Source organism: Labeo rohita, chromosome 16, assembly GCF_022985175.1.
Source record: "Labeo rohita strain BAU-BD-2019 chromosome 16, IGBB_LRoh.1.0, whole genome shotgun sequence".
Classification (NCBI taxonomy): Eukaryota; Metazoa; Chordata; class Actinopteri; order Cypriniformes; family Cyprinidae; genus Labeo; species Labeo rohita.
In genome coordinates, this window is record NC_066884.1 from 25,950,802 (window position 1) to 25,973,428 (window position 22,627).

Genomic DNA, 22,627 nt, shown 5'->3' on the forward strand with positions numbered 1-22,627 from the left:
AAAAAATAATTAATAAAAATGTACCGCCACAACATGTGACCACACAAACAAAATGACACACAAAATGAGACTTAAACAGAACTTAAATTTACTTTCAACAAGTTATTTGTACTTTAAATAAAACAGTTTCATTTAAACGTGAAGGATAGGAAAATGAACGAGAGCAGAGAATGATGTATAATTTATTGTACAAAAATCGAAGAAGCATCTTAACAATAAACAATGCTTAATATTAACAGAAATAACATAAGAACAAAAGCAGGTACTATTCGAAAGACAATAAAGTTAAAGCTTGTGCAGAAAAAAGGTCCAACATGTTGGAGGCTCAAATCACGAACATATTGCGCCCCCATGCGCCGAGTGCACATAAACAAAAGCAACATTCACATTCAGGGTTTACGCCACTGTACAAGCGCATACAATCTTCAAAACATTAGGTAAAAGTACTGCAATTACCTGTTAAAGCAGAGACGTATTGGCATAAAGTTTTAAGGGATTTTTACTGTACATTGTTTTATGTACAATAAATAACACTACTATAATATTTACACTCTACTGTATAAAAAAGTGAAAAAAAAAAAAAAAAGCTATAGATATATATATTTTCCTTTTTATATAAGAATAGGATCTCAGTAACAAAGTAACAAAAAGTGTAAATAGTAACTATCCTACATTTTTTGTTTCTCGTATTAATATCTAGCCACGTTGCATTGTTTTTTTTAAGAGTTTAAATATTTAAATGTTTCTTCAAGTAGTGTTTTTCAAATCGACAGTACGCTTCTTACATCGAACTCACGCTAAGATTGCAACAGTTAGTTCTAAAACAAACAAAAATAACTTTTAGGACAGAGACGATAACATCATTTAAATTTAAGGTAAGATTAACTGCACCGTTTCATTATTTAACTTTGCCCTTCATTTTAGATATGCAACAATTAAAATAAATCAAAGGGAGGTTAGGTTAGTGAGCAGACACTTGTGCATTCACCAGAGCATGGTAGGCCCCTTGTTTGGCCATGAGTTGGGCATGCGTTCCCTGCTCAGTCACCTTGCCGTTCTGAACAACCACGATGATGTCAGCATTATAAATAGTGGACAAGCGATGGGCAATGACGATACATGTGCGGCCATGCCGAGCGTCATCGAGGGCCTTCTGCACGATCTGTGTTACAGGAAAGAAAGAAGTGGCCGAAACTTTAAACTTTAAACTAGTGAACACTAAGTAAATGTACATTTAAAGCAGCACTTTATAAATAGATCTCTTGACTTGATTCTTAGGTTTAATCTTCTTTTCAAAATGAATGATTGTTAATTCTAGAGTGTGAATTCATCATTTTAAAGGCATTCCCTAAAACCAGCAGGATCACAGGCATACAAGTTTGGTTCAAACTACCAAAAGTGCCACCTGCTGGTTCAAGTCAGAAATGCACACTGTCCATTCTGCATTGAAAAGGAACTCTTTTAATTAATCAAATTAACTTAATGATGAAATACTCTTAAAAAGTTTTGAAAATATATATGTGTAACAGCTGTACAAACCTTTTCGCTCTCTGTGTCGAGTGCAGATGTGGCCTCGTCCAGCAGCAGAAGTTTGGGATTGCGGACCAGAGCTCGAGCAATGGCTATTCTTTGCTTCTGTCCTCCAGACAGCTGAGTGCCTTTGTCTCCGACTCTAGTGTTGTATTTCTGAAAGGATATTATATATGTATATAGATGATGAAAACAGACTGTTTTATTGGTGGCTTTAAATAAAATAAAATATAATATAATATAATATAATATAATATAATATAATATAATGTAATATATTTTTTTCTTATAGAAATTAATACTTCTATTCAAATTGATTAAAAGTGTAGACATTATAAAAAGCATATAAATGCTTTTCATTAAGATGCTATTATAGTTTTTAGTAATATTTTAAAATAGTTTTTACTTTAAAATTTTGTTTTTATTTTCATTTTAGTTAAAGTTTTAGTAATTTCGTTGCGATTTTGTATTTTTTCATTAGTTTATTATACACTGCGGTTCAAAAGTGTGGCATCAGTATGATTTTTAATGTTTTTTAAAGAAGTTTCTTATGCTTATGAAGGCTGCATTATTTAATAAATAATACAGAATAAACAGTAATATGGTGAAATATTATCTTTATTTAAAATAATGGTTTTCTCTTTTAATATATTTTAAAATATAATTTATTTCTGTGATGCAAGCTGATTTTTTTAGCATCATTACTCCAGTCTTCAGAAATCATTCTAATATGCTGATTTATTACTATTATTATCAATGCTGAAAACAGTTGTGCTTCTTAATATTTTTTTTGGAACCTGTGAAACGTTTTCGGGATTATTTTTAAAAGAATAAAACGATAAAAAGAACAGCATTTATTTAAAACAGAAATCTTTTTAACCAATATACACCACTGTTCAAAAAAAAATATATATATATATTAAGCAGCACAACGTGTGACACTGAAGACTGGAGTAATGGTGCTGAAAATTAGGTTTTGCATCACTGGAATAAATACCATTTTAAAATATATTAAAATAGTAATAACTGTAATAATATTTCACAATAATACAGTTTGTTAACATATTCGTAAAGCAAAATGCACAAACACACACATTAATAGAGACATCATGCATACCTCTGGAAGGTCAAGGATGAAGTTATGAATGTTGGCTGCCTTCGCAGCTTCCTCAATCTCCTCCTGGGTGACGACACGGCTGTTGTCTCCATACTGAATGTTCTCAGCGATGCTGCAATCAAACAGGATGGGCTCCTGAGACACCAGCCCCATCTGCGTGCGCAGCCATGCCAGGTTGAGATTTCTGCTGTCATTACCATCTACAAACTGTGCAACAAGCAAAAACCAGACAGAATGTGAGGCATAAATTGATCCCTGGAGCCAAACTAATGGTTTAGACCTCTAGGCACACAAAACCACCTGATGAACTCACCACTTGGCCCGAAGCAGGATCGTAGAAACGCTCCAGAAGCTGAATGGTGGTGCTCTTGCCACAACCGCTGCTGCCCACAAGGGCCAGCGTCTGTCCCTGAGTCACAGACACATTCAGGCCCTGTAGGACTTTCACATTCTGACGCGTCGGATAGGAGAAATGCACTTCTCGGAATTCAATATTCCCTGTAAAGCTTGCCTAAAAAAAGATAAGAAAATTAGATCACATTGTGCTTTTTGGTGACCACGTCTGACCGTTTGATGATTTCATACTTACTGGTCGTTGTCCAGACTCATCATAGATATCAATGGCTGGTTTCTTTTCTAGCAGCAGTAAGATCCTCCCAGCTGCCGCTTTGGCTTTGGCAAAGTCAGGGGCGAATGATGAGGACTGACCGATGTTCATCGCAGCAAAGACAATCACAGAAAACACCCTGTGGAGGACAAACCAACACATCAATGTAGTAAAGAGTATGTTTGATATTTAAATATCACATATATATAAAGTCTTTATAGAAACTGTACTTACAAGAAAACATTTTCATATTCCGTGTAGCAGTGTGCAATGAGCCAGGCTCCAAAGCGGAAGATTGCAGCATTGACCAGGTAAGGAATGCATTGGGCAAGAGCAAAGGTGACTCCGTAGATGGGTGCTTTACACAAACTAGATCTGAAATATCACATATTGTGGTTTGTGAGATTTTGCTGAATCGGATTTGGCATTAGCTGAGAATGTGTTAAAGGAGAAGTTCACTTCCAGAATGAAAATTTACTTATGATTTACTCCCCATTATGTCATTTAAGATGTTCATGTCTTTCTTTCTTCAGTTGCAAAAAAATATGTTTTTTGAGGAAAACATTCCAGGATTTTTCTCCATACAGTGGACTTCTATAATAGGCAACGGATTGAAGGTCCAAATTGCAGTTTCAATGCAACTTCAAAGGGCTCTGCACGATCCCACCCAAAGAATAAAAGGTCTTATATAGAAAAATGTATATACTTTTTAACCACAAAACACTCGTCTTGCACTAGCTCTGTGATGCACGTCCATGACTTCAAGCATTACATAATTACACTCGAAAGGTCATGCATGGTTAGTTCTTCGTCTATGTACTCCGGTTCAAAATAGTAGAGTAGGGCGAAAAACTTCAAAATTGTCCAACATCATTGTTTAACCTTTTTTGGTAAAGGCCGTTTCTTTGCACGTATGCTTTGTAAACACTGGGTTGATACTTAATGCACTAAGTCAAGCTAGTGCAAGACAAGCATTTGTGGTTAGAAAGTATATCATTTTTATACTTTCATTTTTTGTTTCATTAGATAAGGCCCTTGGCTGGCCCTTTTGAAGCCGCATTGAAACTGCAATTTGAACCTGCTGATCCCCATTGAAGTCCACTATATGGAGAAAAATCCTGGAATGTTTTTTTCAAAAACCTTCATTTCTTTGCGACTAAAGAAAGAAAGACATGAACATCTTGGATGACATGGGGGTGAGTAAATTATCAGGAAATATTAGTTCTGGAAGTGAAGTCTTTAAGACAGGGGTTTTCAAAATTTTTGACACATTTTATTTTCCAAAACGGATAAAATTAGCCGTTTGCAATTTCTGAGACCCCAAATATGGTTCCCTCGTGAGCAGTGTTATTTTACTATTATTTAAATAGTATTATAGTTTCTATTTTTAGATTTTCTGTTTTCATTTTCATTTTAATCATTTCATATGCTTTTTTCATTTTCACTAGTTTTGATATATACATGTATGTTTAGCTTTATTACTTTAAATTAATAAATTTAATGAGATGTGTTATTGTGCTGGTATCTTAAAGACTACCATGGACAGCTGACTCTTAATTTTTTTGATATTCTTCATATTCTGTGTGGTGGTCAGTTAAATAAATTTAAATAGACTGTTACCTTTTATGGGCATTTTAACCTTTAAAATGCCATTTTTTTTTTATTTTTTAAATCAAATTCTTACATTTGGGCTGTTACCAAGCAAATGAAATCAGTATCAACAAAATTTGTCTTTGCAATGCAGAGGAAACACAGAATCTGCATCTGGCATTTAGATGTATTTACACACAGTTTAATGCAGGTTATGCATTTAATAAACAAATGTTGAATACTGATATTTGAAATTATTTAAATAATAAAAAAAATACTTTAAATGTGGAATTAGCTTTAATTTAATTAGTTTTAATGTGATATTGATTAACTATATGAAGTGGAATAAATCATTCATTTCCTATCTCCACGTCTTGAATTTATGATCATTCTAAATGTATTTTAATAGACTGAATCATGCAGTGAAAAAAACGCACTGTTAATGCATATGCACACTAGTCTAAACTTCAGGTAATGCGTGGACTGCACTTGGTAGGTGTTTTAAATTGTGTTTTTTTTTCCGCAAAATACTCCATAATGTCAAATAGAACATTGTTAAAACATTAAGTACGATATCATTGCAGACGATATACATTTTCTACAAGTTTATATGATTTTTCAGGGTTTTAATGAAATGTCTGTAACATACTTAAAAATTCCTCAACACTTTTTTACCTTGTCAAAAGCAGCTCTGTTCACAATGACCTGTTTTGGTGCATGTCTCTTTAAATGATAATGAGCTACTGCTCACTCCACCTCTCTCTTCCATTTTTTGTGTATCCAGTGGCTCATTACCATCAAAAACAACACTAATCCTCTGCGTTCTCAGTACCTCTCATGTCGGGAGAAAATTAAGACTCTTATGTTCACTTTTTACATCCAACTACAAAACACCTGCATTGCTTACGAGACACTGTTGTCAGTACAGTAGCTCGAGCTCAGAGAAAATGCCAGACAGTGTTCAACTGGCTGAGGGTGGAAAAATACTAATGCGGGACAGTCTTAGCCGGCCGTGACAGCGGGACAGCGGCCGTGGGCGGGGCCTGCGCAATATGACATCATACTGCTCAGAAAATCAAAACGGCTTGATAATTGAGATAATTGTTTAGTTTTTTGGGGATTAAAAAAAGTAGTGATTGGATTTTTATCATTCTAGGCTGAACTGCTAAGACACATTTATATGCAAACACCATGTAAAAGTGAATTTTGCATCCAATGTCCCTTTTAAATATATATTCTTTTATCCTTCTTTTAAACCTAGTATTACAGTAATGTTAAAGTTATAAGCCCGAAGAGAACCATTTTCAATTCAATGTGCTTTTAACACGTTTTTAATAATATTTTGAATGAAATATTTTAGCTTAACTTTGACAGCCCCTAAAATGCATTTTGCCTTTTGCGTTAATATTAACAGGGCCTCTAGCGCCCCCTTGTGGTCACCGAACCCCAGTTCGAAAACCCCTGTATTAAAGAGTTTAGTGTTAAAAATGAGATTTTACTTGTATGGCTCGCGCAGGCTGTCATTAAACTTGCGGAAGAAGACTTCTTCACGGGTTAATGAAACAACCGTTTTGAAGTTCTCAACAGTTTCTGTGGATATCTGTGGGGAAGAGTTGGAAATAACATCATCAGCCAGCAGTCATAATCATTTACTGCATAAATTGAATCACACCAATTGAACAAAGAAGGTCAACGACCCAGTGTACTGTACCTTGCCAGACATCTCCAGTGCACTCTGATCTTTGGATGTGTGTCCTGCCATGGCTCTCATCTGGATGAAATTTGCCCCCGTGAGGAAGGGGACGCAGGCAAGGATAAGCAAGGTGAGCTGCCAGCTATGGATGAAGGCCACAATGACAGCGATGCACAGAGCACAGATAGTGTTTGTGGCTAGACCTAATCTGGATCCTGCTGCCTAGACATGAGAAAAAAAGAGAGAAAAATAAAAGTCAACACCTAACTAAGCTACATTATCAAGAAATATAATATTTAAGGATCAAAATGGAATAAATGACATTTTAACTTTTTAAACAGAGTATAATTATTTAAAATCGTAATAATATTTCCCAATATTTCAGTGTTTGTGATTAAATAAATCGGTGAGCATAAGAGACTTCTTCAAACATGTAAAAAATATTCTGACCCCTAACTTTTGAGATGGTCGTGTACCTGTGAATTCAAAAATAAGTTGCGCTATTAATACTAAAAGCTGTAGTCGTATAGATTAGCTCTCACTTAAATGCGGCTGAGAAACAAATTCAGCCAGGCCTATAACGGTTTAAAGAGATGGATGTAATGAACCAGAGCCAAAAACACAGGCTGCATCCACAGTGAAAGCTTAATTACTGGTTCTGATGGCAAATCACTGTGTTCCACTCACCCCTTTAACCAGAGACGCATCTGTGGCTAATTTAGTGGTCAGGACTCCCACTGCATTGTTGTTGTCATCAAACCAAGCAATCTCCTGTTAAGAGAAACAGGCTTGAGGATGAAGCGCACATTTCAATAGCTATCTGTTTGTGCCAGATTAGTTCTCAACTGCAGAGAGTAATGGAGCGAGAGATGCGGGAAATGCGCCGTACCTGTCTCATCATGGCGTTGAAAGCCTTTCTTCTCAACCTCATGGTTAGAAGCTCCCCAGATTTACCAAACATGAAGCCCTGATGGACAGAGAAACTGATGTGAATACACCACATGTTCAACAACTACATTAAGTAGAGCAACTGTTTTCAACAATTATAATAAAAATGTTTCTTGAACACCAAATCAACATATTAGAATGATTTCTGAAGGATCATGTAAAAGTGAAGACTGGAGTAATGGCTACTAAAATTCAGCTTTGCCATCACAGGAATAAATTACATTGTAAAATATTTCAAATATTCAAATATAAAGCAGTTATTTTATGTTTTTAATTGTAATATTTCACAGAAACATTTTACACTATTTTGTAAAATGTTACAGGAATATTTACTGTTTTACTGTATTTTTAATCATATAAATGCAGCATTGCTGGGCCTAAAACGCTTCTTTATTTAAAAAGAAACAAAAAATCTTTTAAAAAATCTTACTGAACTCAGAATTTTGAATGGTATATGTATAAATATACTTTATTTATAAACTAGATACTAGTATTATTTATTTATTAAATATTTATATTATTTATAATACATATATATATATATATATATATATATAATTGTTAATTCTAAGATTTCACAGTAACATTTTGCATTATTTTGTAAGATATTACAAGAATATTTACTGTTTTTATATATTATTAATCAAATAAATGCAACATTGGTGGGGATTAGAGACTTTGTTTAAAAAAAAAAAAAAATCTTTTTGAAAATCTTACCGAACTCAGAATTTTGAATGGTATATGTATAAATATAATTTATTTATAAACTAGATACTAGTATTATGTATTTATTTAATATTTATATTATTTATTATATATATACTTGTTAATTCTAATATTTCACAGTAACATTTTACATTATTTTGTAAGATATTACAAGAATATTTACTATTTTACTGTATTTTTAATCAAATAAATGCAACATTGGTGGGGAATATGGACTTCTTTATTTAAAAACAAAAAAAAGAAAAAAAATCTTTCCAAACTCAACATTTTGAATAGTGTATGTATAAATATACTTTATTTATAAACTACATTCAAGTATTATTTATTTATTTAATATTTATATTTATATTATTTATATTATTTATTATATATGTAATTGTTAATTCTAATAATATTTCACAGTAACATTTTACATTATATTGTCAAATATTACAAGAATGTTTACTGCTTTACTGTATTTTTAATTAAATAAATGCAGCATTGCTGGGCATAAGAGATTCTTTATTAAAAAAAACACAGTTTATGTATGTATGTATGCATTTATTTATGTATTTATTTATTTATTGCCTGTGCAAAAAGTCCCTATGCTAGGGAATTATTAGGTGGTTGTTAGGTTTCTGGTTGGTTAGTACTAAAGGTAAATTATGTGTTAGCAGTTTTTTCATATCTATAAACTATGAACTATGAGCAAAAGCAATGCAACATAGACTCACCTGGAAGAAATAGGTGACAAAGGCCACTGCTCCAATTAGTAGAAAGAGAAGTGAGAACATCATGGTCTTCTGGCGCTTTATGTCAGGGTCAACCTCTGCAAACACCTAGAAACAGATGAGATTCTATTGTCATGAACATTTTTATATGAATTGCTTTGAAACTATCACATGGAGATGAGCTGGAAGCAAAATTTGCACAATAGAGATTTTTGTTCAGAGATGTGTGAACAAAGACAAAGGACACTCACACCAATGATTTTGGCAAACAGAATGGCCACACAGGGATAAACAGCTCCACCCACAAGGCTGGCCAGAATGCCCACCAGCAGGTAAGGCCATTCCGGCTTGTTCAGAGCCAGAATTTTAGTGAAAGGTATTTCTTCAACTTTTTCCTTTTCCTAAAAGAAAATTTGAAATGATTAGGATCCATTTACTGCATTTATGAATCACCAGTGTGATTCACTCTGTAGCATCAAAGAAGTAGAGTGCATGTACCTTTTTGTCTTTTTTGGATTTCTTGCTCTTCTTCCTTGAGGACTTCTTTCTGGAGGAATGTCTTCCACTGCCACGTCTTAAGCTTCGTCTAAGGGTTCCATTCTCCATTTGCATTTCCGTTCCTCCCTCAGGAGTCTCTGTTTCAGAAGATTCCTCATCCTCGGTTTCTCCCTCAGAAACATCCTGAATGTCATCTTCATTGGCATCAAGATCATCGTTCGGTCTCCCAGCCGTCTGTTAACGTAAATGAATACAATCATGTTTTAAAAATCAACAAATAACTAATTATCATGCCAAAGAACTCCCCCTTCCTAATATATATACATTACCAGTCAAAGGTTTTTGAACAGTTAGATTTTTTTTTTTTTTTTTTTAAGATTTCTCTTCTGCTCGCCTGCAGTTATTTGATTCAAAATGCAGCAAAAGCAGTAATATTGTGAAATATTTTTACTACTTGAAATAACTGCTTTCTATTTGAATATATTTTAAAATATAATTTATTTCTGTAAAGCTATATTTTGAGTATCATTACTCCAGTCTTCAGTGTCACATGATGAATTAGATGAATAGAAAGATCCAAAAAACATTTATCTGAAATTAAAAAGCTTTTGTAACATCATACATTAAATTATAAACTAATAGGAATTAATACATTTATTTAGCAAGGATGCTTAAATTTGATCAAAAGTGATGCTAAAGACATGTATAGTGTTACAAAAGATTTCTATTTCAAATAAATTCTGGTTTTCTGAACTTTATATTTATCAAAGAAACGTGAAAAAATTATACTTGGTTGTTTTCAACATAATAATAAGAAGAAATAATTTTTTGAGCAGCAAATCAGAATATTACAATAATTTCGGAAGATCATGTGACCGGAGTAATGATGCAAAAAATTCAGCTTCGAAATCACAGGAATAAATTACATTCTTTAAAGAACCTTAAAAATCTTAAAACTTTTGTGTATGTATGTATATATATATATATATATATATATATATATATATATATATCAAGCATGATATTATAATGGTAATATTTCATTATAATCAGCTTTTATATTTTCACTGCAACCAACACACACGTACACACACTACACACACACTACTGAAAAAAATTGGGGGTCAGTAAGATAAAAGATTTCTTTCTTTCAAAAAGATTCAATCTTACTGAACCCAACTTTTGGGGACAATATAATAAAAAAAAAAAAATACATCTTATATTATTCTGTTTTATAATTATAAAAAAATGGTCAACAATCTATCTGTCTATCTATCTATTTGCCAATCTTTTTTCTACTAACTGTAAGAATAAATATAAGATGTATAAACCTTTAAAGTAACAACAAACTGGTATTTCTCTTACTGGTATTTCTGTTACAAATAGTGGCTGTCAATAGAATAAAATACATTTTATTCATTTCATGATTTAAAGTTTAGACAACAAAAAAAAAAATTTAAGAATATCAAATTTGTTACATGTGTTTTAAGGAAATTATTTCTCATTTAAGGAAACAGCACTGAAATAAAAAAAGTCCGTTCTGTCCCACTATTACTGCACAGTTGCCATGTACAGAAACAAATGTACCTGTTGCATCACAAGAGAATAGTAAACTCCTTTCTTGGCCATGAGTTCTCTGTGAGTTCCCTGTTCCACCACTTTGCCGTCATTGAAGCCAGCAATTATATCTGCCGAACGAATAGTTGACAGCCGGTGTGCAATCACAATGGTGGTACGTCCAGCTCTGGCCTAAGAAACAACACACATAAGTATTAATCACTTGTTTAATGCAGTGTTGAACTTTTGTTGGTTAATACTTTGTTAGCACAACAAAAACTGTAATAAAAGACATTTATATCCATAATCTACATCTGTAACCCGTTAATTCCAGTACTTGTGGAAATCCTGTATGTTTTGCATTACCTTGTCCAAAGCTGCCTGAACGATGGACTCGCTCTGTGTGTCCAGGGCTGATGTGGCCTCATCCAGCAGGAGGATTTTGGGGTTTTTGACAAGAGCTCGAGCAATAGCTATCCTCTGTTTTTGGCCCCCACTCAGCTGAGCCCCTCTTTCTCCAACCATAGTGTTCAGCTTCTATCTCAGAGAAAGAAAAAAATTTCACAATTACAAACAAACAAGAGTAGTATGTAAATAATGAATAGTAGCGGGCCAAGAACAGATCCCTGGGGGACACCTTGCAGTACTTACATCTGGTAGTTTGGAAATGAAATCGTAGGCATTGGCTTCTTTAATGGCCCGTTCAATGTCTTCATCTGTGGCGTCTTCACGGCCGTAGCGTATATTCTCAGCGATGGTGGTTCCAAACAGAACAGGCTCCTGACTCACAATACCCATGTTCTCCCTCAGCCAGCGTACATTCAGAGAGCGGATATCATGACCGTCTAGCGTCACCTGCAATTGTCCACATTTCATAAAATAAACAGCTCTTCTTTCCTGAGGCTGCTCTTATGACTGAAATACATCAGATTTTTTGTGATATGAAGTACTGCAAGAATGCAGCTTTAACTGAGAGGGGAAATGATTTACGGTTGCTCATTAGTCAGTGTTACCTCTCCTGCATCAGGGTCATAGAAGCGCTGCAGAAGCTGGATTGTTGTGCTTTTCCCACAGCCACTGGCTCCAACCAAAGCAATGGTTTTTCCATGAGGGACTTTCAGGCTCATTCCCTGTAGAATCTGCAATGGGACACAATGAATCAGTCCTCAGTAGCTTAGCATTACAGAAGCTCAATATATCAGTACTATACTGATTATAAGCCAACTTTTCAGACTTAAATTTACCAGTATTAGTTAATGCTGTGTGTGAGTTTGGTAGGGGGTAATTGAGAATGAATGGAGAAACGTTTCACATTCGCGAATCAGTCTGAATGAACAATATAATGGCGTTAATGGGAAGACTAATTAAAAAAGTAAGTAAACAACTCAAACACTTCTATATAACCACATTGTTAAGTCAAAATAAAAATTAAACTGGCCTGAAAACATGACCTGTTACCGCCTATATTTGATAAATATAAAATATATGGCTTTGATAAACATAAATTAAATCAGTGATTTTAGTGTTTTTTCATCTCGATGAATTGGCCATAGCCTTAAAAAATGTCATGTGGTGCGACCACGATTTCTATTGAAATTAATTCATTTCCTTAACATGCTTAACATTAGACGTTCTCAGTAATTAAAGTGTTTGGAAACAAAGTAATCGCATTTATTTTGAGTTTTTGTAAATAATGATCTCATATTTTTGTTTTATAATTTCAGAGTCACCTTCTTAAATGTAGATAGCAGACTTATTTTTCTGTAAATTGCATAAAACTGATAGAAAAGTTTTAAAAATACCATTTACTTAATCACGCTGTAGCAGTGATTTATATTTTAACCGCAGAAATGAGATATTTTATTTTTATTTTAATACAGTTATTCCTATTATTGGTCGCACCACACGATGCGTGGTTGCTCCAAATGATGCAAATGCCTTATATCATTAAAAATCTATTTAAAGAGACATGAGGCATATCTTTAGCCTGAGTTATTTCTGAACTTTGCTCAGTCTTGGCTGCTCAACGGACTCTTCGCCAGGAGTTTGATTAATAGGCGATCTGACCAATGCTAACACCAAATACACAGTTTTGTCCGACAAACCAGACAGGAGAGTAGATTAAAGTCGGTGGACTTGAACTTGATACCTTCTGATGTTCATTCATGTTTATTTCATGCTATAACTAGTAAAGATGATTGGTTCATGTGAAATAGTAATAGTAATAGTAATGTGTAATAGTTACACCCCAACACTAAATGGATAGTATCAAAAATGAAGTTCCTGACAGGTGGAAAAACATGCAACTGTACCTTCACATCTTTTCTGGAGGGATAGTTGAAGTGGATATTCTTGAATTCAATATCCCCTTTCACATGGTCTGGTTTGTGACCTTCTTTTGAACTGCTGTCAATGGGACGAGGCTGAAATAGGTAACACAAACAGAAATAAGTCATCCAGAATAACAATACAGGTATAAATATAATAAATCTGAACTTAAAGACAGACTGTATGTTGTACCATGTCAATTGTTTTGTAGACCTCATAAGCAGCACCACGGGCCTTGGCAATGCTCTCCAGGTTTGGAGCTCCCTGACCCAAAGAGAAGGCGCCAATCATCACAGAGAAGAAAACCTGGGGTTGAAAGTAACAAATCAGGTGGTTAAGAAACATCTCCTCCTGTGACTTTATTCAGAAACAGATCAGTCTCAAAAAAAACTTACAGTGAGGACTTTTCCAATGGAGTAATTCTGTGGCTCGTCCACAGAGAGTTTTGTCCCATACCAAAATGCCAGCGCATAAGTGGCAAATATAATGAACTGTGTCAACCCCATGGACACATTAGTGGTAATGGCTTTCTTAACCCCAAAGTTCTTTGCTTCCACCAAGTTTTTCTCATACCTAGAATACATAAAAATAGTTGGTCACAGAAAACCGTTTGTCTTCTATTGCATACACCCTCAGAACAGCTTGGTCACATTCTTTACATTTAGAGGAAGGCCCAATCTTATCTCTCCTGTTTAAGTGACATAATAGTTGTGAATGTATGGTGATGAGTTAAAAGTACAGAATGTGCTCACTTTTCCACTGCTTTCTTCTGCCCATTAAATGCCACAACAGTCCGGATAGCGACCAGAATCTCTTCAGCTACGGCTCCTGCTTTTGCATATGCTGTGAGCTCCTTACTGGTCAGGGAAGCGAGAATCTGTAGGCGACAATATATTTATAAATGAAAAATAAATAAAATAAAAAATATACACTACCAGTAAAAATTTTTGAACAGTTAGATTTTTAAAGAAGTCTCTTCTGCTTACCAAGCCTGAATTTATTTGATTCAAATTACAGCAAAAACAGTGAATTTTGACATATTTTTACTATTTAAAATAACTGTTTTCTATTTGAATATATTTTAAAGTGTAATTTATTTCTGTGATTTCAAAGCTGAATTTTTAGCATCATTACGCCAGTCACATGATCCTTCAAAAATCATTCTAATATACTGATTTACTGCTCAAAAAAACATCTATTATTAAACACTGTTAATCTGGATTATTATATTATTTATTTAAATTATTCATAATTTATTCTCCCTAATTTTTCTCTTTTAAATTTTCCTGTATAAAAATCCTACTGAGTGTCATAGTATTTATTTATGATTTTGACTATATTCAGATGTTTTATTTTACATTTTTTAGGATTTAATTAATTAGTAGCTTTTGAACTCATCTATCAATTCACTGTGTAATGTTGAATATATGTTCTGTTCTTTTTATATGGTATGGTAAGTTAATAAGATAATAAGTCATTTTAAAATCTAAAAAAGTACTCAGAATACATAACTTAAAATAAGTAACCTAGATTACATTACTAACTAGTTTTTATGTAATCTGTAATCACTAACGGACTACAATTTGTAAGTAATCTACCCAGCTATATATACACTACCAGCCAAAAGTTTTTAAACAGTAAGATTCTATAAAAAAAAAACTCTTTTGCTGACCAAGCCTGCATTTAATTGATCAAAAGTACAGCAAAACAGTAATATTTTGAAATATTTTTACTATTTAAAATACCTGTTTTCTATTTGAATATATTTTAAAATGCAGTTTATTCCTGTGATTTCTCCAGTCACATTTTTTTCAAAAATCATTCTAATATTCTGATTTGCTGCTCAAAAAACATTTAAATCTCAATAAAAACATTATTATTATTATTATTATTATCAATATTTAAAACAGTTGAGTATTTTTTTAGGATTCTTTGATGAATAGAAAGATCAAAAGGAAAGAAATGACAGAAATTAATACTTCTTTTTAACAAGGATGCTTTAAATTGATCAAAATATATAAATAAATCATATAAAGATAAATGCTGTTCTTCCAAACTTTCTATTCATCAAAGAAACCTGAAAAAATCCTACTGAGCTGTTTTCAACATAATAATAATAATATGTTTTTTGAGCAGCAAATCAGAATATTAGAATGATTTCTGAAGGATCATGTGACTGGAGTAATGATGCTGAAAATTTAGCTTTGAAATCACAAGAATAAATTACATTCAAATAGAAAGCAGTTATTTTAAATAGTAAAAATATTTTAAAATTTGACTGTTTTTGCTGATAAAATAAATGCAGGTTTGGTGAGCAAAAGAGACTTTTTTAAAAACATTAAAAATCTTACTGTTCAAAAACTTTTGACTGGTACTGTATACGTATATATATAAACAGACAATAAAACATCACACGTACTTTAGACCAAACAGCTGCTGATCCTGCCAGCAGGGGACTGACAGCAAGAATAACCAGTGTCAGCTTCCATCCGTAGACAAAACCAATGACGAAACCAGCAATAAATGTGCAGAAGAACTGAACAAACACACAGATTTTGTCTCCAAGGCCATCGTTGATAGTGTTTATATCACTGCATTGGGGGAAAGAAGAAAGATCAGTAAAGCTTATGTTTAAACACCTGAGATGTAACCAAAAGAACTGATCAGGTGACAGAAACAAGAGTCTGCAACATAGCTGCACTTCACGTACTCAGTGAGTCTTATGTTCAGCTCTCCGATCGGATGCGTGTCAAACCATGACATCTGCTGGTGAAGGATGGCATGAAAGTACTTCTCCCGGATCCTTTTTGTTTGCTTAGCAGCAGTAAGCAGGAAAAGCATTACCTGGAACGTCCCCAGGACCAGGACAGCAGCCCCGATCGCAACGAAGTAATAAGCGTGTCTGTGTAAACAATCCAGCAAATTATGTCACAGTTAAACAAACAAGGGAATGAATCAAAGGTGAAAGATTCTAACTCAGTCACTGATGTTACAAATATAATTAAGAAACTTCACTAAATTATTAACAGGTGAACTGAATGAGAATGAATCTGACACCAGATGGCTCCTTACTTTGTCATTTTATCTTCAATGCCTATTTCAGGAGAACCAGCCAAACACGTTGACGAGTTGATGAAGCTGATGTTTCCAGTGAAGTTTCCTGCAAACATTTGAGAGCAGCATTTCCCGAAACCAGTAATACCAGACCACCATATAAGAGTAAATATTTATGAAACGACTGCTGCGCTGTAACACTAAGGGTTACGTTTACATTAGCAACTCAGATCTGGCCGTTCTATTGACAGACTTTAAAAGAGCTATATTTAGCAAGGACTAATGTTTCTACTGCATGAATACACGCATGCTTAGATAGGGATGATTCTTTATTGTACTGTTAAATATACCTGTCAGGTTACCGGCCTGCCCACTCGACACAAAGCTGTCAGTCATTTCTCCGAAAACCACGCACATGAGAGGCAACGCAACCCCATGGGCTGCCGCGCACACCAGGCCAATCAGCATAAGCAGCACCTCCGGACAGGTGGCATACCGAAACTGCAACACAACAAACATGTGACTGCTGTCCTCAGGGCTTATCACTGTATGTTATATCACTGATTGTAAAAGCCACAAATTAATAATTCTTTGATGCAGAAGAGATGCACACTTACCAGCTGAAAAAATCCAACTGCTTTCACCGGCTCTTTCTTCTTTTTTTCCTTTTTGCTATTTAAACAAAAATATAGTATGTTTAAAGTTATTTATTTATTTTACATATATATATATATTTTTTTTTTTTAATAAAATATTTTTTAGAAGCTTTTTATACCTGTATATATATTATAAAACATTTGTTATGCAGTAACACTTTAGGATAAGGTGTTATTTGCTAACATTAATGTTTATTTTAATTTGTTTATAATTTATTTTATTTTTATTAAATAATTTTTCAATAAAGCATTCTCTTAACAAAATCATTTTTAAAAGTTTTTTTTTTTTTTAAATAAGTTGCACAACATAAGTTATGCAGTAGCACTTTACAATAAGGTGTTATTTGTTTACATTAGTTAATGTTTATTTTTATTTGTTTATAATTTAATTAATTTTTATTAAATTTTTCAGTAAATAATTTTCTTAATAAAATCATTTTTACAGGCTTTTTTAAAAAATAAGTTGCACAACATAAGTTATGTAGTGGCGCTTTACAATAAGGTGTTATTTGTTAGCATTAGTTAATGTTTATTTTAATTTGTTTATAATTTATTTTTAATTATTTTTAATAAAAAATTTTCTTAATAAAATCATTTTTACAGGCTTTTTTAAAAAATAAGTTGCACAACATAAGTTATGCAGTAGCACTTTACAATAAGGTGTTATTTGTTAGCATTAGTTAATGTTTATTTTAATTTGTTTATAATTTAATTTATTTTTATTAAATTTTTCAATAAAAAATTTTCTTAATAAAATCATTTTTACAGGCTTTTTTAAAAAATAAGTTACACAACATAAGTTATGCAGTAGCACTTTACAATAAGGTGTTATTTGTTTACATTAGTTAATGTTCATTTTAATTTACTTGTAATTTATTTTGCTATTTTTTTATAAAATAATTTTTCAATAAAGTATTCTCTAAATAAAATCATTTTTTAAAGGCTTTTTTTTTAAATAAGTTATACAACATAAGTTATGTAGTGGCGCTTTACAATAAGGTGTTATTTGTTAGCATTAGTTAATGTTTATTTTAATTGGTTTATAATTTAATTTATTTTTATTAAATTTTTTCAATAAATAATTTTCTTAATAAAATCATTTTTAGAGGCTTTTTTAAAAAATAAGTTGCACAACATAAGTTATGCAGTAGCACTTTACAATAAGGTGTTATTTGTTTACATTAGTTAATGTTCATTTTAATTTACTCGTAATTTATTTTGCTATTTTTTTATAAAATAATTTTTCAATAAAGTATTCTCTAAATAAAATCATTTTTAAAGGCTTTTTTTAAAATAAGTTATACAACATAAGTTATGTAGTGGCGCTTTACAATAAGGTGTTATTTGTTAGCATTAGTTAACGTTTATTTTAATTTGTTTATAATTTAATTTATTTTTATTAAATTTTTCAATAAATAATTTTCTTAATAAAATCATTTTTAGAGGCTTTTTTAAAAAAATAAGTTACACTACTTAAGTTATGCAGTAGCACTTTACAATAAGGTGTTATTTGTTTACATTAGTTAATGTTTATTTTAATTTGTTTATAATTTAATTTATTTTTATTAAATTTTTCAATAAATAATTTTCTTAATAAAATCATTTTTTAAAGGCTTTTTTTAAAATAAGTTACACTACTTAAGTTATGCAGTAGCACTTTACAATAAGGTGTTATTTGTTTACATTAGTTAATGTTTATTTTAATTTACTTGTAATTTATTTTGCTATTTTTTTATAAAATAATTTTTCAATAAAGTATTCTCTAAATAAAATCATTTTTTAAAGGTTTTTTTTTTAAATAAGTTACACAACATAAGTTATGCAGTAGCACTTTACAACAAGGTGTTATTTGTTTACATTAGTTAATGTTTATTTTAATTTGTTTATAATTTATTTTATTTTATTAAATAATTTTTTTAATAGAGCATTCTCTTAATAAAATAATTTTTAGAGGCTTTTTTTTAAAAAAAAAAAGTTACACAACATAAGTTATGCAGTAGCACTTTACAATAAGGTGTTATTTGTTAACAATAGTTAATGTTCATTTTTATTTACTTATAATTTATTTATTTATTTTTTTAATAAAACATTTTTTCAATAAAGTATTCTCTAAATAAAATAAGTTATACAACATGTTATGCAGTAACACTTTACAATAAGATGTCATTTGTTACATTAGTTAACGTATTATCTAACATGAATGAACAATGAACAATATATTTAATACGGTATGTATTCATCTTTGTTAATGTTAGTTAATTTAAAAAAATACAGTAATTTTTCATTTGTTCATGTTAGTTCACGATGCATTAACTAATGTTAATAAACACAACTTATTGATTAATTGATATGGTCACCATGGTGTCTAAATCCATAGCAAAAATCGAACAGAATAATATAAATATATTTGGTATATAATATTAGACAAGAAGTTTGCAACTGTATGCCTTCTTCCTTCTTTCCTTTTTTTTTTTTTTTTCTTTTTTTAAAGTAATTTTCATTTATGTTATAGCCAAAAGAGATTATTAAAATATTTAGACTATTAAATGTATTTAATTCAATTAAAATGTTTCATTTAATATATATATATATATATATATATATATATATAGCTTTACAAATCTTATATCTAAAGTGGTTTTCCAGAGAAAAAAATAATACATAATAAATATTATTTTACATTATAATAAAACATACTGCAATGAAACAACATCAACGCCATGACTTCTAAAAAACTGAAAAGGCAAAAAATAATAATTAAGCTCAAATTAGGATTTAAACACAAAATGATTTCCTAAAATTGTACACCGACTGAGGTTCTCCGGTTTGAAACCCCTGATTAGATTATCAGTTAAAAACACCAGATGTGTATTGGTGAACATTTTAAATATCTAGAGAATTCTGAACAGTTTCTGTGGAATTTTTGCCCTCAGCTCTGGTTCATTTCTGACTCTAGTTTATTTATTTTATCAGTGAATCTACTTTCTCATAAAAAACAACCTAATTCAAATCTAACACATCAAAAACTACAAAAAATCAGCTTCTTGGTCACATTTACCCTTTGCCCTTTGATTTTTTAGAGGACTCCTTTGGTGGCTCCTCTGGTTTGTCTTCCTGAGGTTTCTCATCCTGGGTGTAAGCTAGGTTGACGAAGCCCTCAGGGATCACCTCTGCACAAAAAGAGGTTTATGTTTACTTAAGGAACAGGTGGTGTAAGTCTAGGGTGTCTGACGAATATAAATAATTAACTCTAAATGACGCAGCATTTTACAAAATAGACCTAGATACATATATATATATTTAGAATTGCCATTTAATGAAATCACTTCTGCTCAAACTACACCAATCTAATATTTTTTATATTTGTGTACTCTGAATATTGTTGGCTGCTGCGACAAGTAAGGTTTGTAAATTGTAAATCACTTCGGGGGAAAAATGTCTGGCAAATGAATAAATGTAAATGTAATATGTAAATGAATATACAGAACACACCTTGCAAGTAAGGTGGAGGGTCTGTCGACGGAACGCTTGGCTCTTCTTTCATTGTGACAGCACAAGGTTCTCGTGGCTAAATAAAAAAAATAAAAATAAAAAAATAAAACATTGACTGTAAACAATGCTGGTTCAAAAGAATGTACACATTAAAAACAGTTTACAATTACAGCTTAAAGGTTTTCTATCCTGATAATCATTTAAAGATTTTTTTCAGCATTTTTTAAGAAAATAATTAGTGTAGTGGTGATTTTAAAGGAATCACATCTAGAACTTTTTCAACTCAAGAAGCTCACAGCCATTATAATAATCATTTTAGTATGTAAATAACGGCTTTTAAAATTTTAATTTGAATAAATGCTCAGAGGGGATGAAAAACGAAATCGTATTGCTTAAGTGAACACATTTATAATATTACATTAATATTTTCTTATAAATACAAGACCTTTAAATACAAAGAGATGTTTTACATATATGTTTTACTTCCTTATCTAGCATGCTGGTGTTATTACATAAGCTTATCTCTTACTTTAAATTCATTCATCCCTCCTGCATGCAACATGCATGTTACATAACCGGTTACAACATAAACGGAAGTGTATAAGCTAAAAGCGCAATGTGATAGCCTGTGATCGGAAAGCATACAATAAAAATAATAATAATAATAATAATAATAACTTAAAAAGAAAATATATTTAAATTTTAAAACCCTAACTATCACCCATTTTCACATTTGTATATAGTAAAATATTATATTTTAATACTGTCCGAAATTTACCAGAAAGTCTAAACAAAAAAAAAGCATTTAATATGTAAATTTACCGGCTTACCCCATGTGGTGATCACAAAGCTGCAATCGAACAGACAATATGTAGATAGAGCAGGCTGAGCCTCTCCTTCTGTTACATGATGTTTTATAGCGCTTTGTGATACCTGGACACGCCTCCTCCTGAGTCAATGCTGCACAAAAGACAAAAATGTAGGCGTGCGAAGCAGAATATACAGTGACTTTTGCCCTTATAACGGAAAAATTTAGGTTAAATGAGGTTATATAAAAAATTAAAGATGAACTGATAAGAAGGTACGAACTATGGTCCTCCTAAGAGTTCGAAATGGAGGTGCGTTAGACTTTTTATACGGTATTTAAGAATACCATTAAAGCTTTCTGTTATGTTGCGCTTTCGTCTTCATCACTGATTAAAGGTGACGTCCTACTTCCCATCAAACTTTATTATGCAGAAGCAGCTAGGCCATATAAGGAAGATATGGGATAATCAAACACTATGACTTAGCATTTTCAAATCATGGTTGTGTTTTTTTGGCCCTCCCGATGAGAGCATTCAATGGCGTGAGGCGGGACTTCGAGAAACCTGTCTGAATACTGTTATCATAATTCTTGCAGTTTGATGACGATAGGGGCACAGAAATGGCTTTGAGTGTAGATGGTGAAATGATGGTCAATACAAACCTCATGTTGTATTTACAAAACTTAAACTTAAAGTTTAATGAAACAATGTTAATAAGGCCTCTCCCTTATGAAAATCAATCATGGTTTTACTACAAATAAATCCAAATGACCATAGTTGCTTTAGTTAGCCTGTTGAAAAAGTTGTATGATTATAATGGGACTTGTATTGGTTTTATTGGAAACTGTAATGAACTCTGTTGGGGTTACATTCTGTTGGTGGCTTGTTAAAATTAATAAATCCTAATGGAATATGTCCCAAAACACACTATAGATGTTTGTAATGGTATTTGTAGTGGAAACCCTTAGATTTTTCTGTGATGTTCTATTGTTTTTTTTATCAACCACAAATTAACCATGGTTTTGCTGCGTTAAGCATGGTTTAAAACTGTGGTTATACAAATGGTAATCAATACACCAAAAAACACAGCTACATACTTTTTACTATAATAACACCATGGTTTAGACTATTAAATGTATTTAATTCAATTAAAATGTTTCATTTAATATATATATATATATATATATATATATAGCTTTACAAATCTTATATCTAAAGTGGTTTTCCAGAGGATACTGACCAAAACAAACAAACAAACAAACAAAAAACAGTGATCAAGCAAACCAAAGAGAGATTAAAATATTTTAAATTGTTT

The 22,627-nt window shown here is 31.8% G+C and overlaps 1 protein-coding gene across 1 annotated transcript; it reads right to left on the reverse strand.

Annotated features, from left to right (window-relative positions):
- Window positions 1–71: 71 nt before the first annotated feature.
- On the reverse strand, window positions 72–21,446 carry abcb5 (ATP-binding cassette, sub-family B (MDR/TAP), member 5). Its single transcript, XM_051131825.1, has 29 exons — window positions 21,337–21,446; window positions 20,507–20,582; window positions 20,073–20,184; window positions 16,976–17,030; window positions 16,709–16,859; window positions 16,377–16,464; window positions 16,015–16,206; window positions 15,724–15,895; window positions 14,057–14,181; window positions 13,700–13,877; window positions 13,497–13,610; window positions 13,289–13,399; window positions 11,990–12,115; window positions 11,628–11,831; window positions 11,343–11,513; window positions 11,007–11,168; window positions 9,420–9,653; window positions 9,173–9,322; window positions 8,925–9,029; window positions 7,427–7,504; window positions 7,225–7,308; window positions 6,556–6,759; window positions 6,344–6,444; window positions 3,489–3,629; window positions 3,237–3,393; window positions 2,961–3,158; window positions 2,648–2,854; window positions 1,540–1,686; window positions 72–1,162 (listed from the first exon to the last, which is right to left on the reverse strand). The coding sequence occupies exons 2-29, from the start codon at window positions 20,556–20,558 to the stop codon at window positions 962–964; spliced, it is 4,020 nt and encodes a 1,339-aa protein (XP_050987782.1). The 5' UTR covers window positions 20,559–20,582; window positions 21,337–21,446; the 3' UTR covers window positions 72–961.
- Window positions 21,447–22,627: the final 1,181 nt, after the last annotated feature.

Bases quoted from the DNA above. Each gene is read 5' to 3' on its own strand.
- abcb5 (XM_051131825.1), bottom strand. From the start codon at position 20,558: ATGAAAGAAGAGCCAAGCGTTCCGTCGACAGACCCTCCACCTTACTTG. The intron at 11,514-11,627 runs GTAAGTACTGCA...TCTCTGAGATAG, and splicing joins TCATTTCCAAACTACCAGAT to AAGCTGAACACTATGGTTGG. The intron at 7,309-7,426 runs GTACGGCGCATT...TTCTCTTAACAG, and splicing joins TCAACGCCATGATGAGACAG to GAGATTGCTTGGTTTGATGA.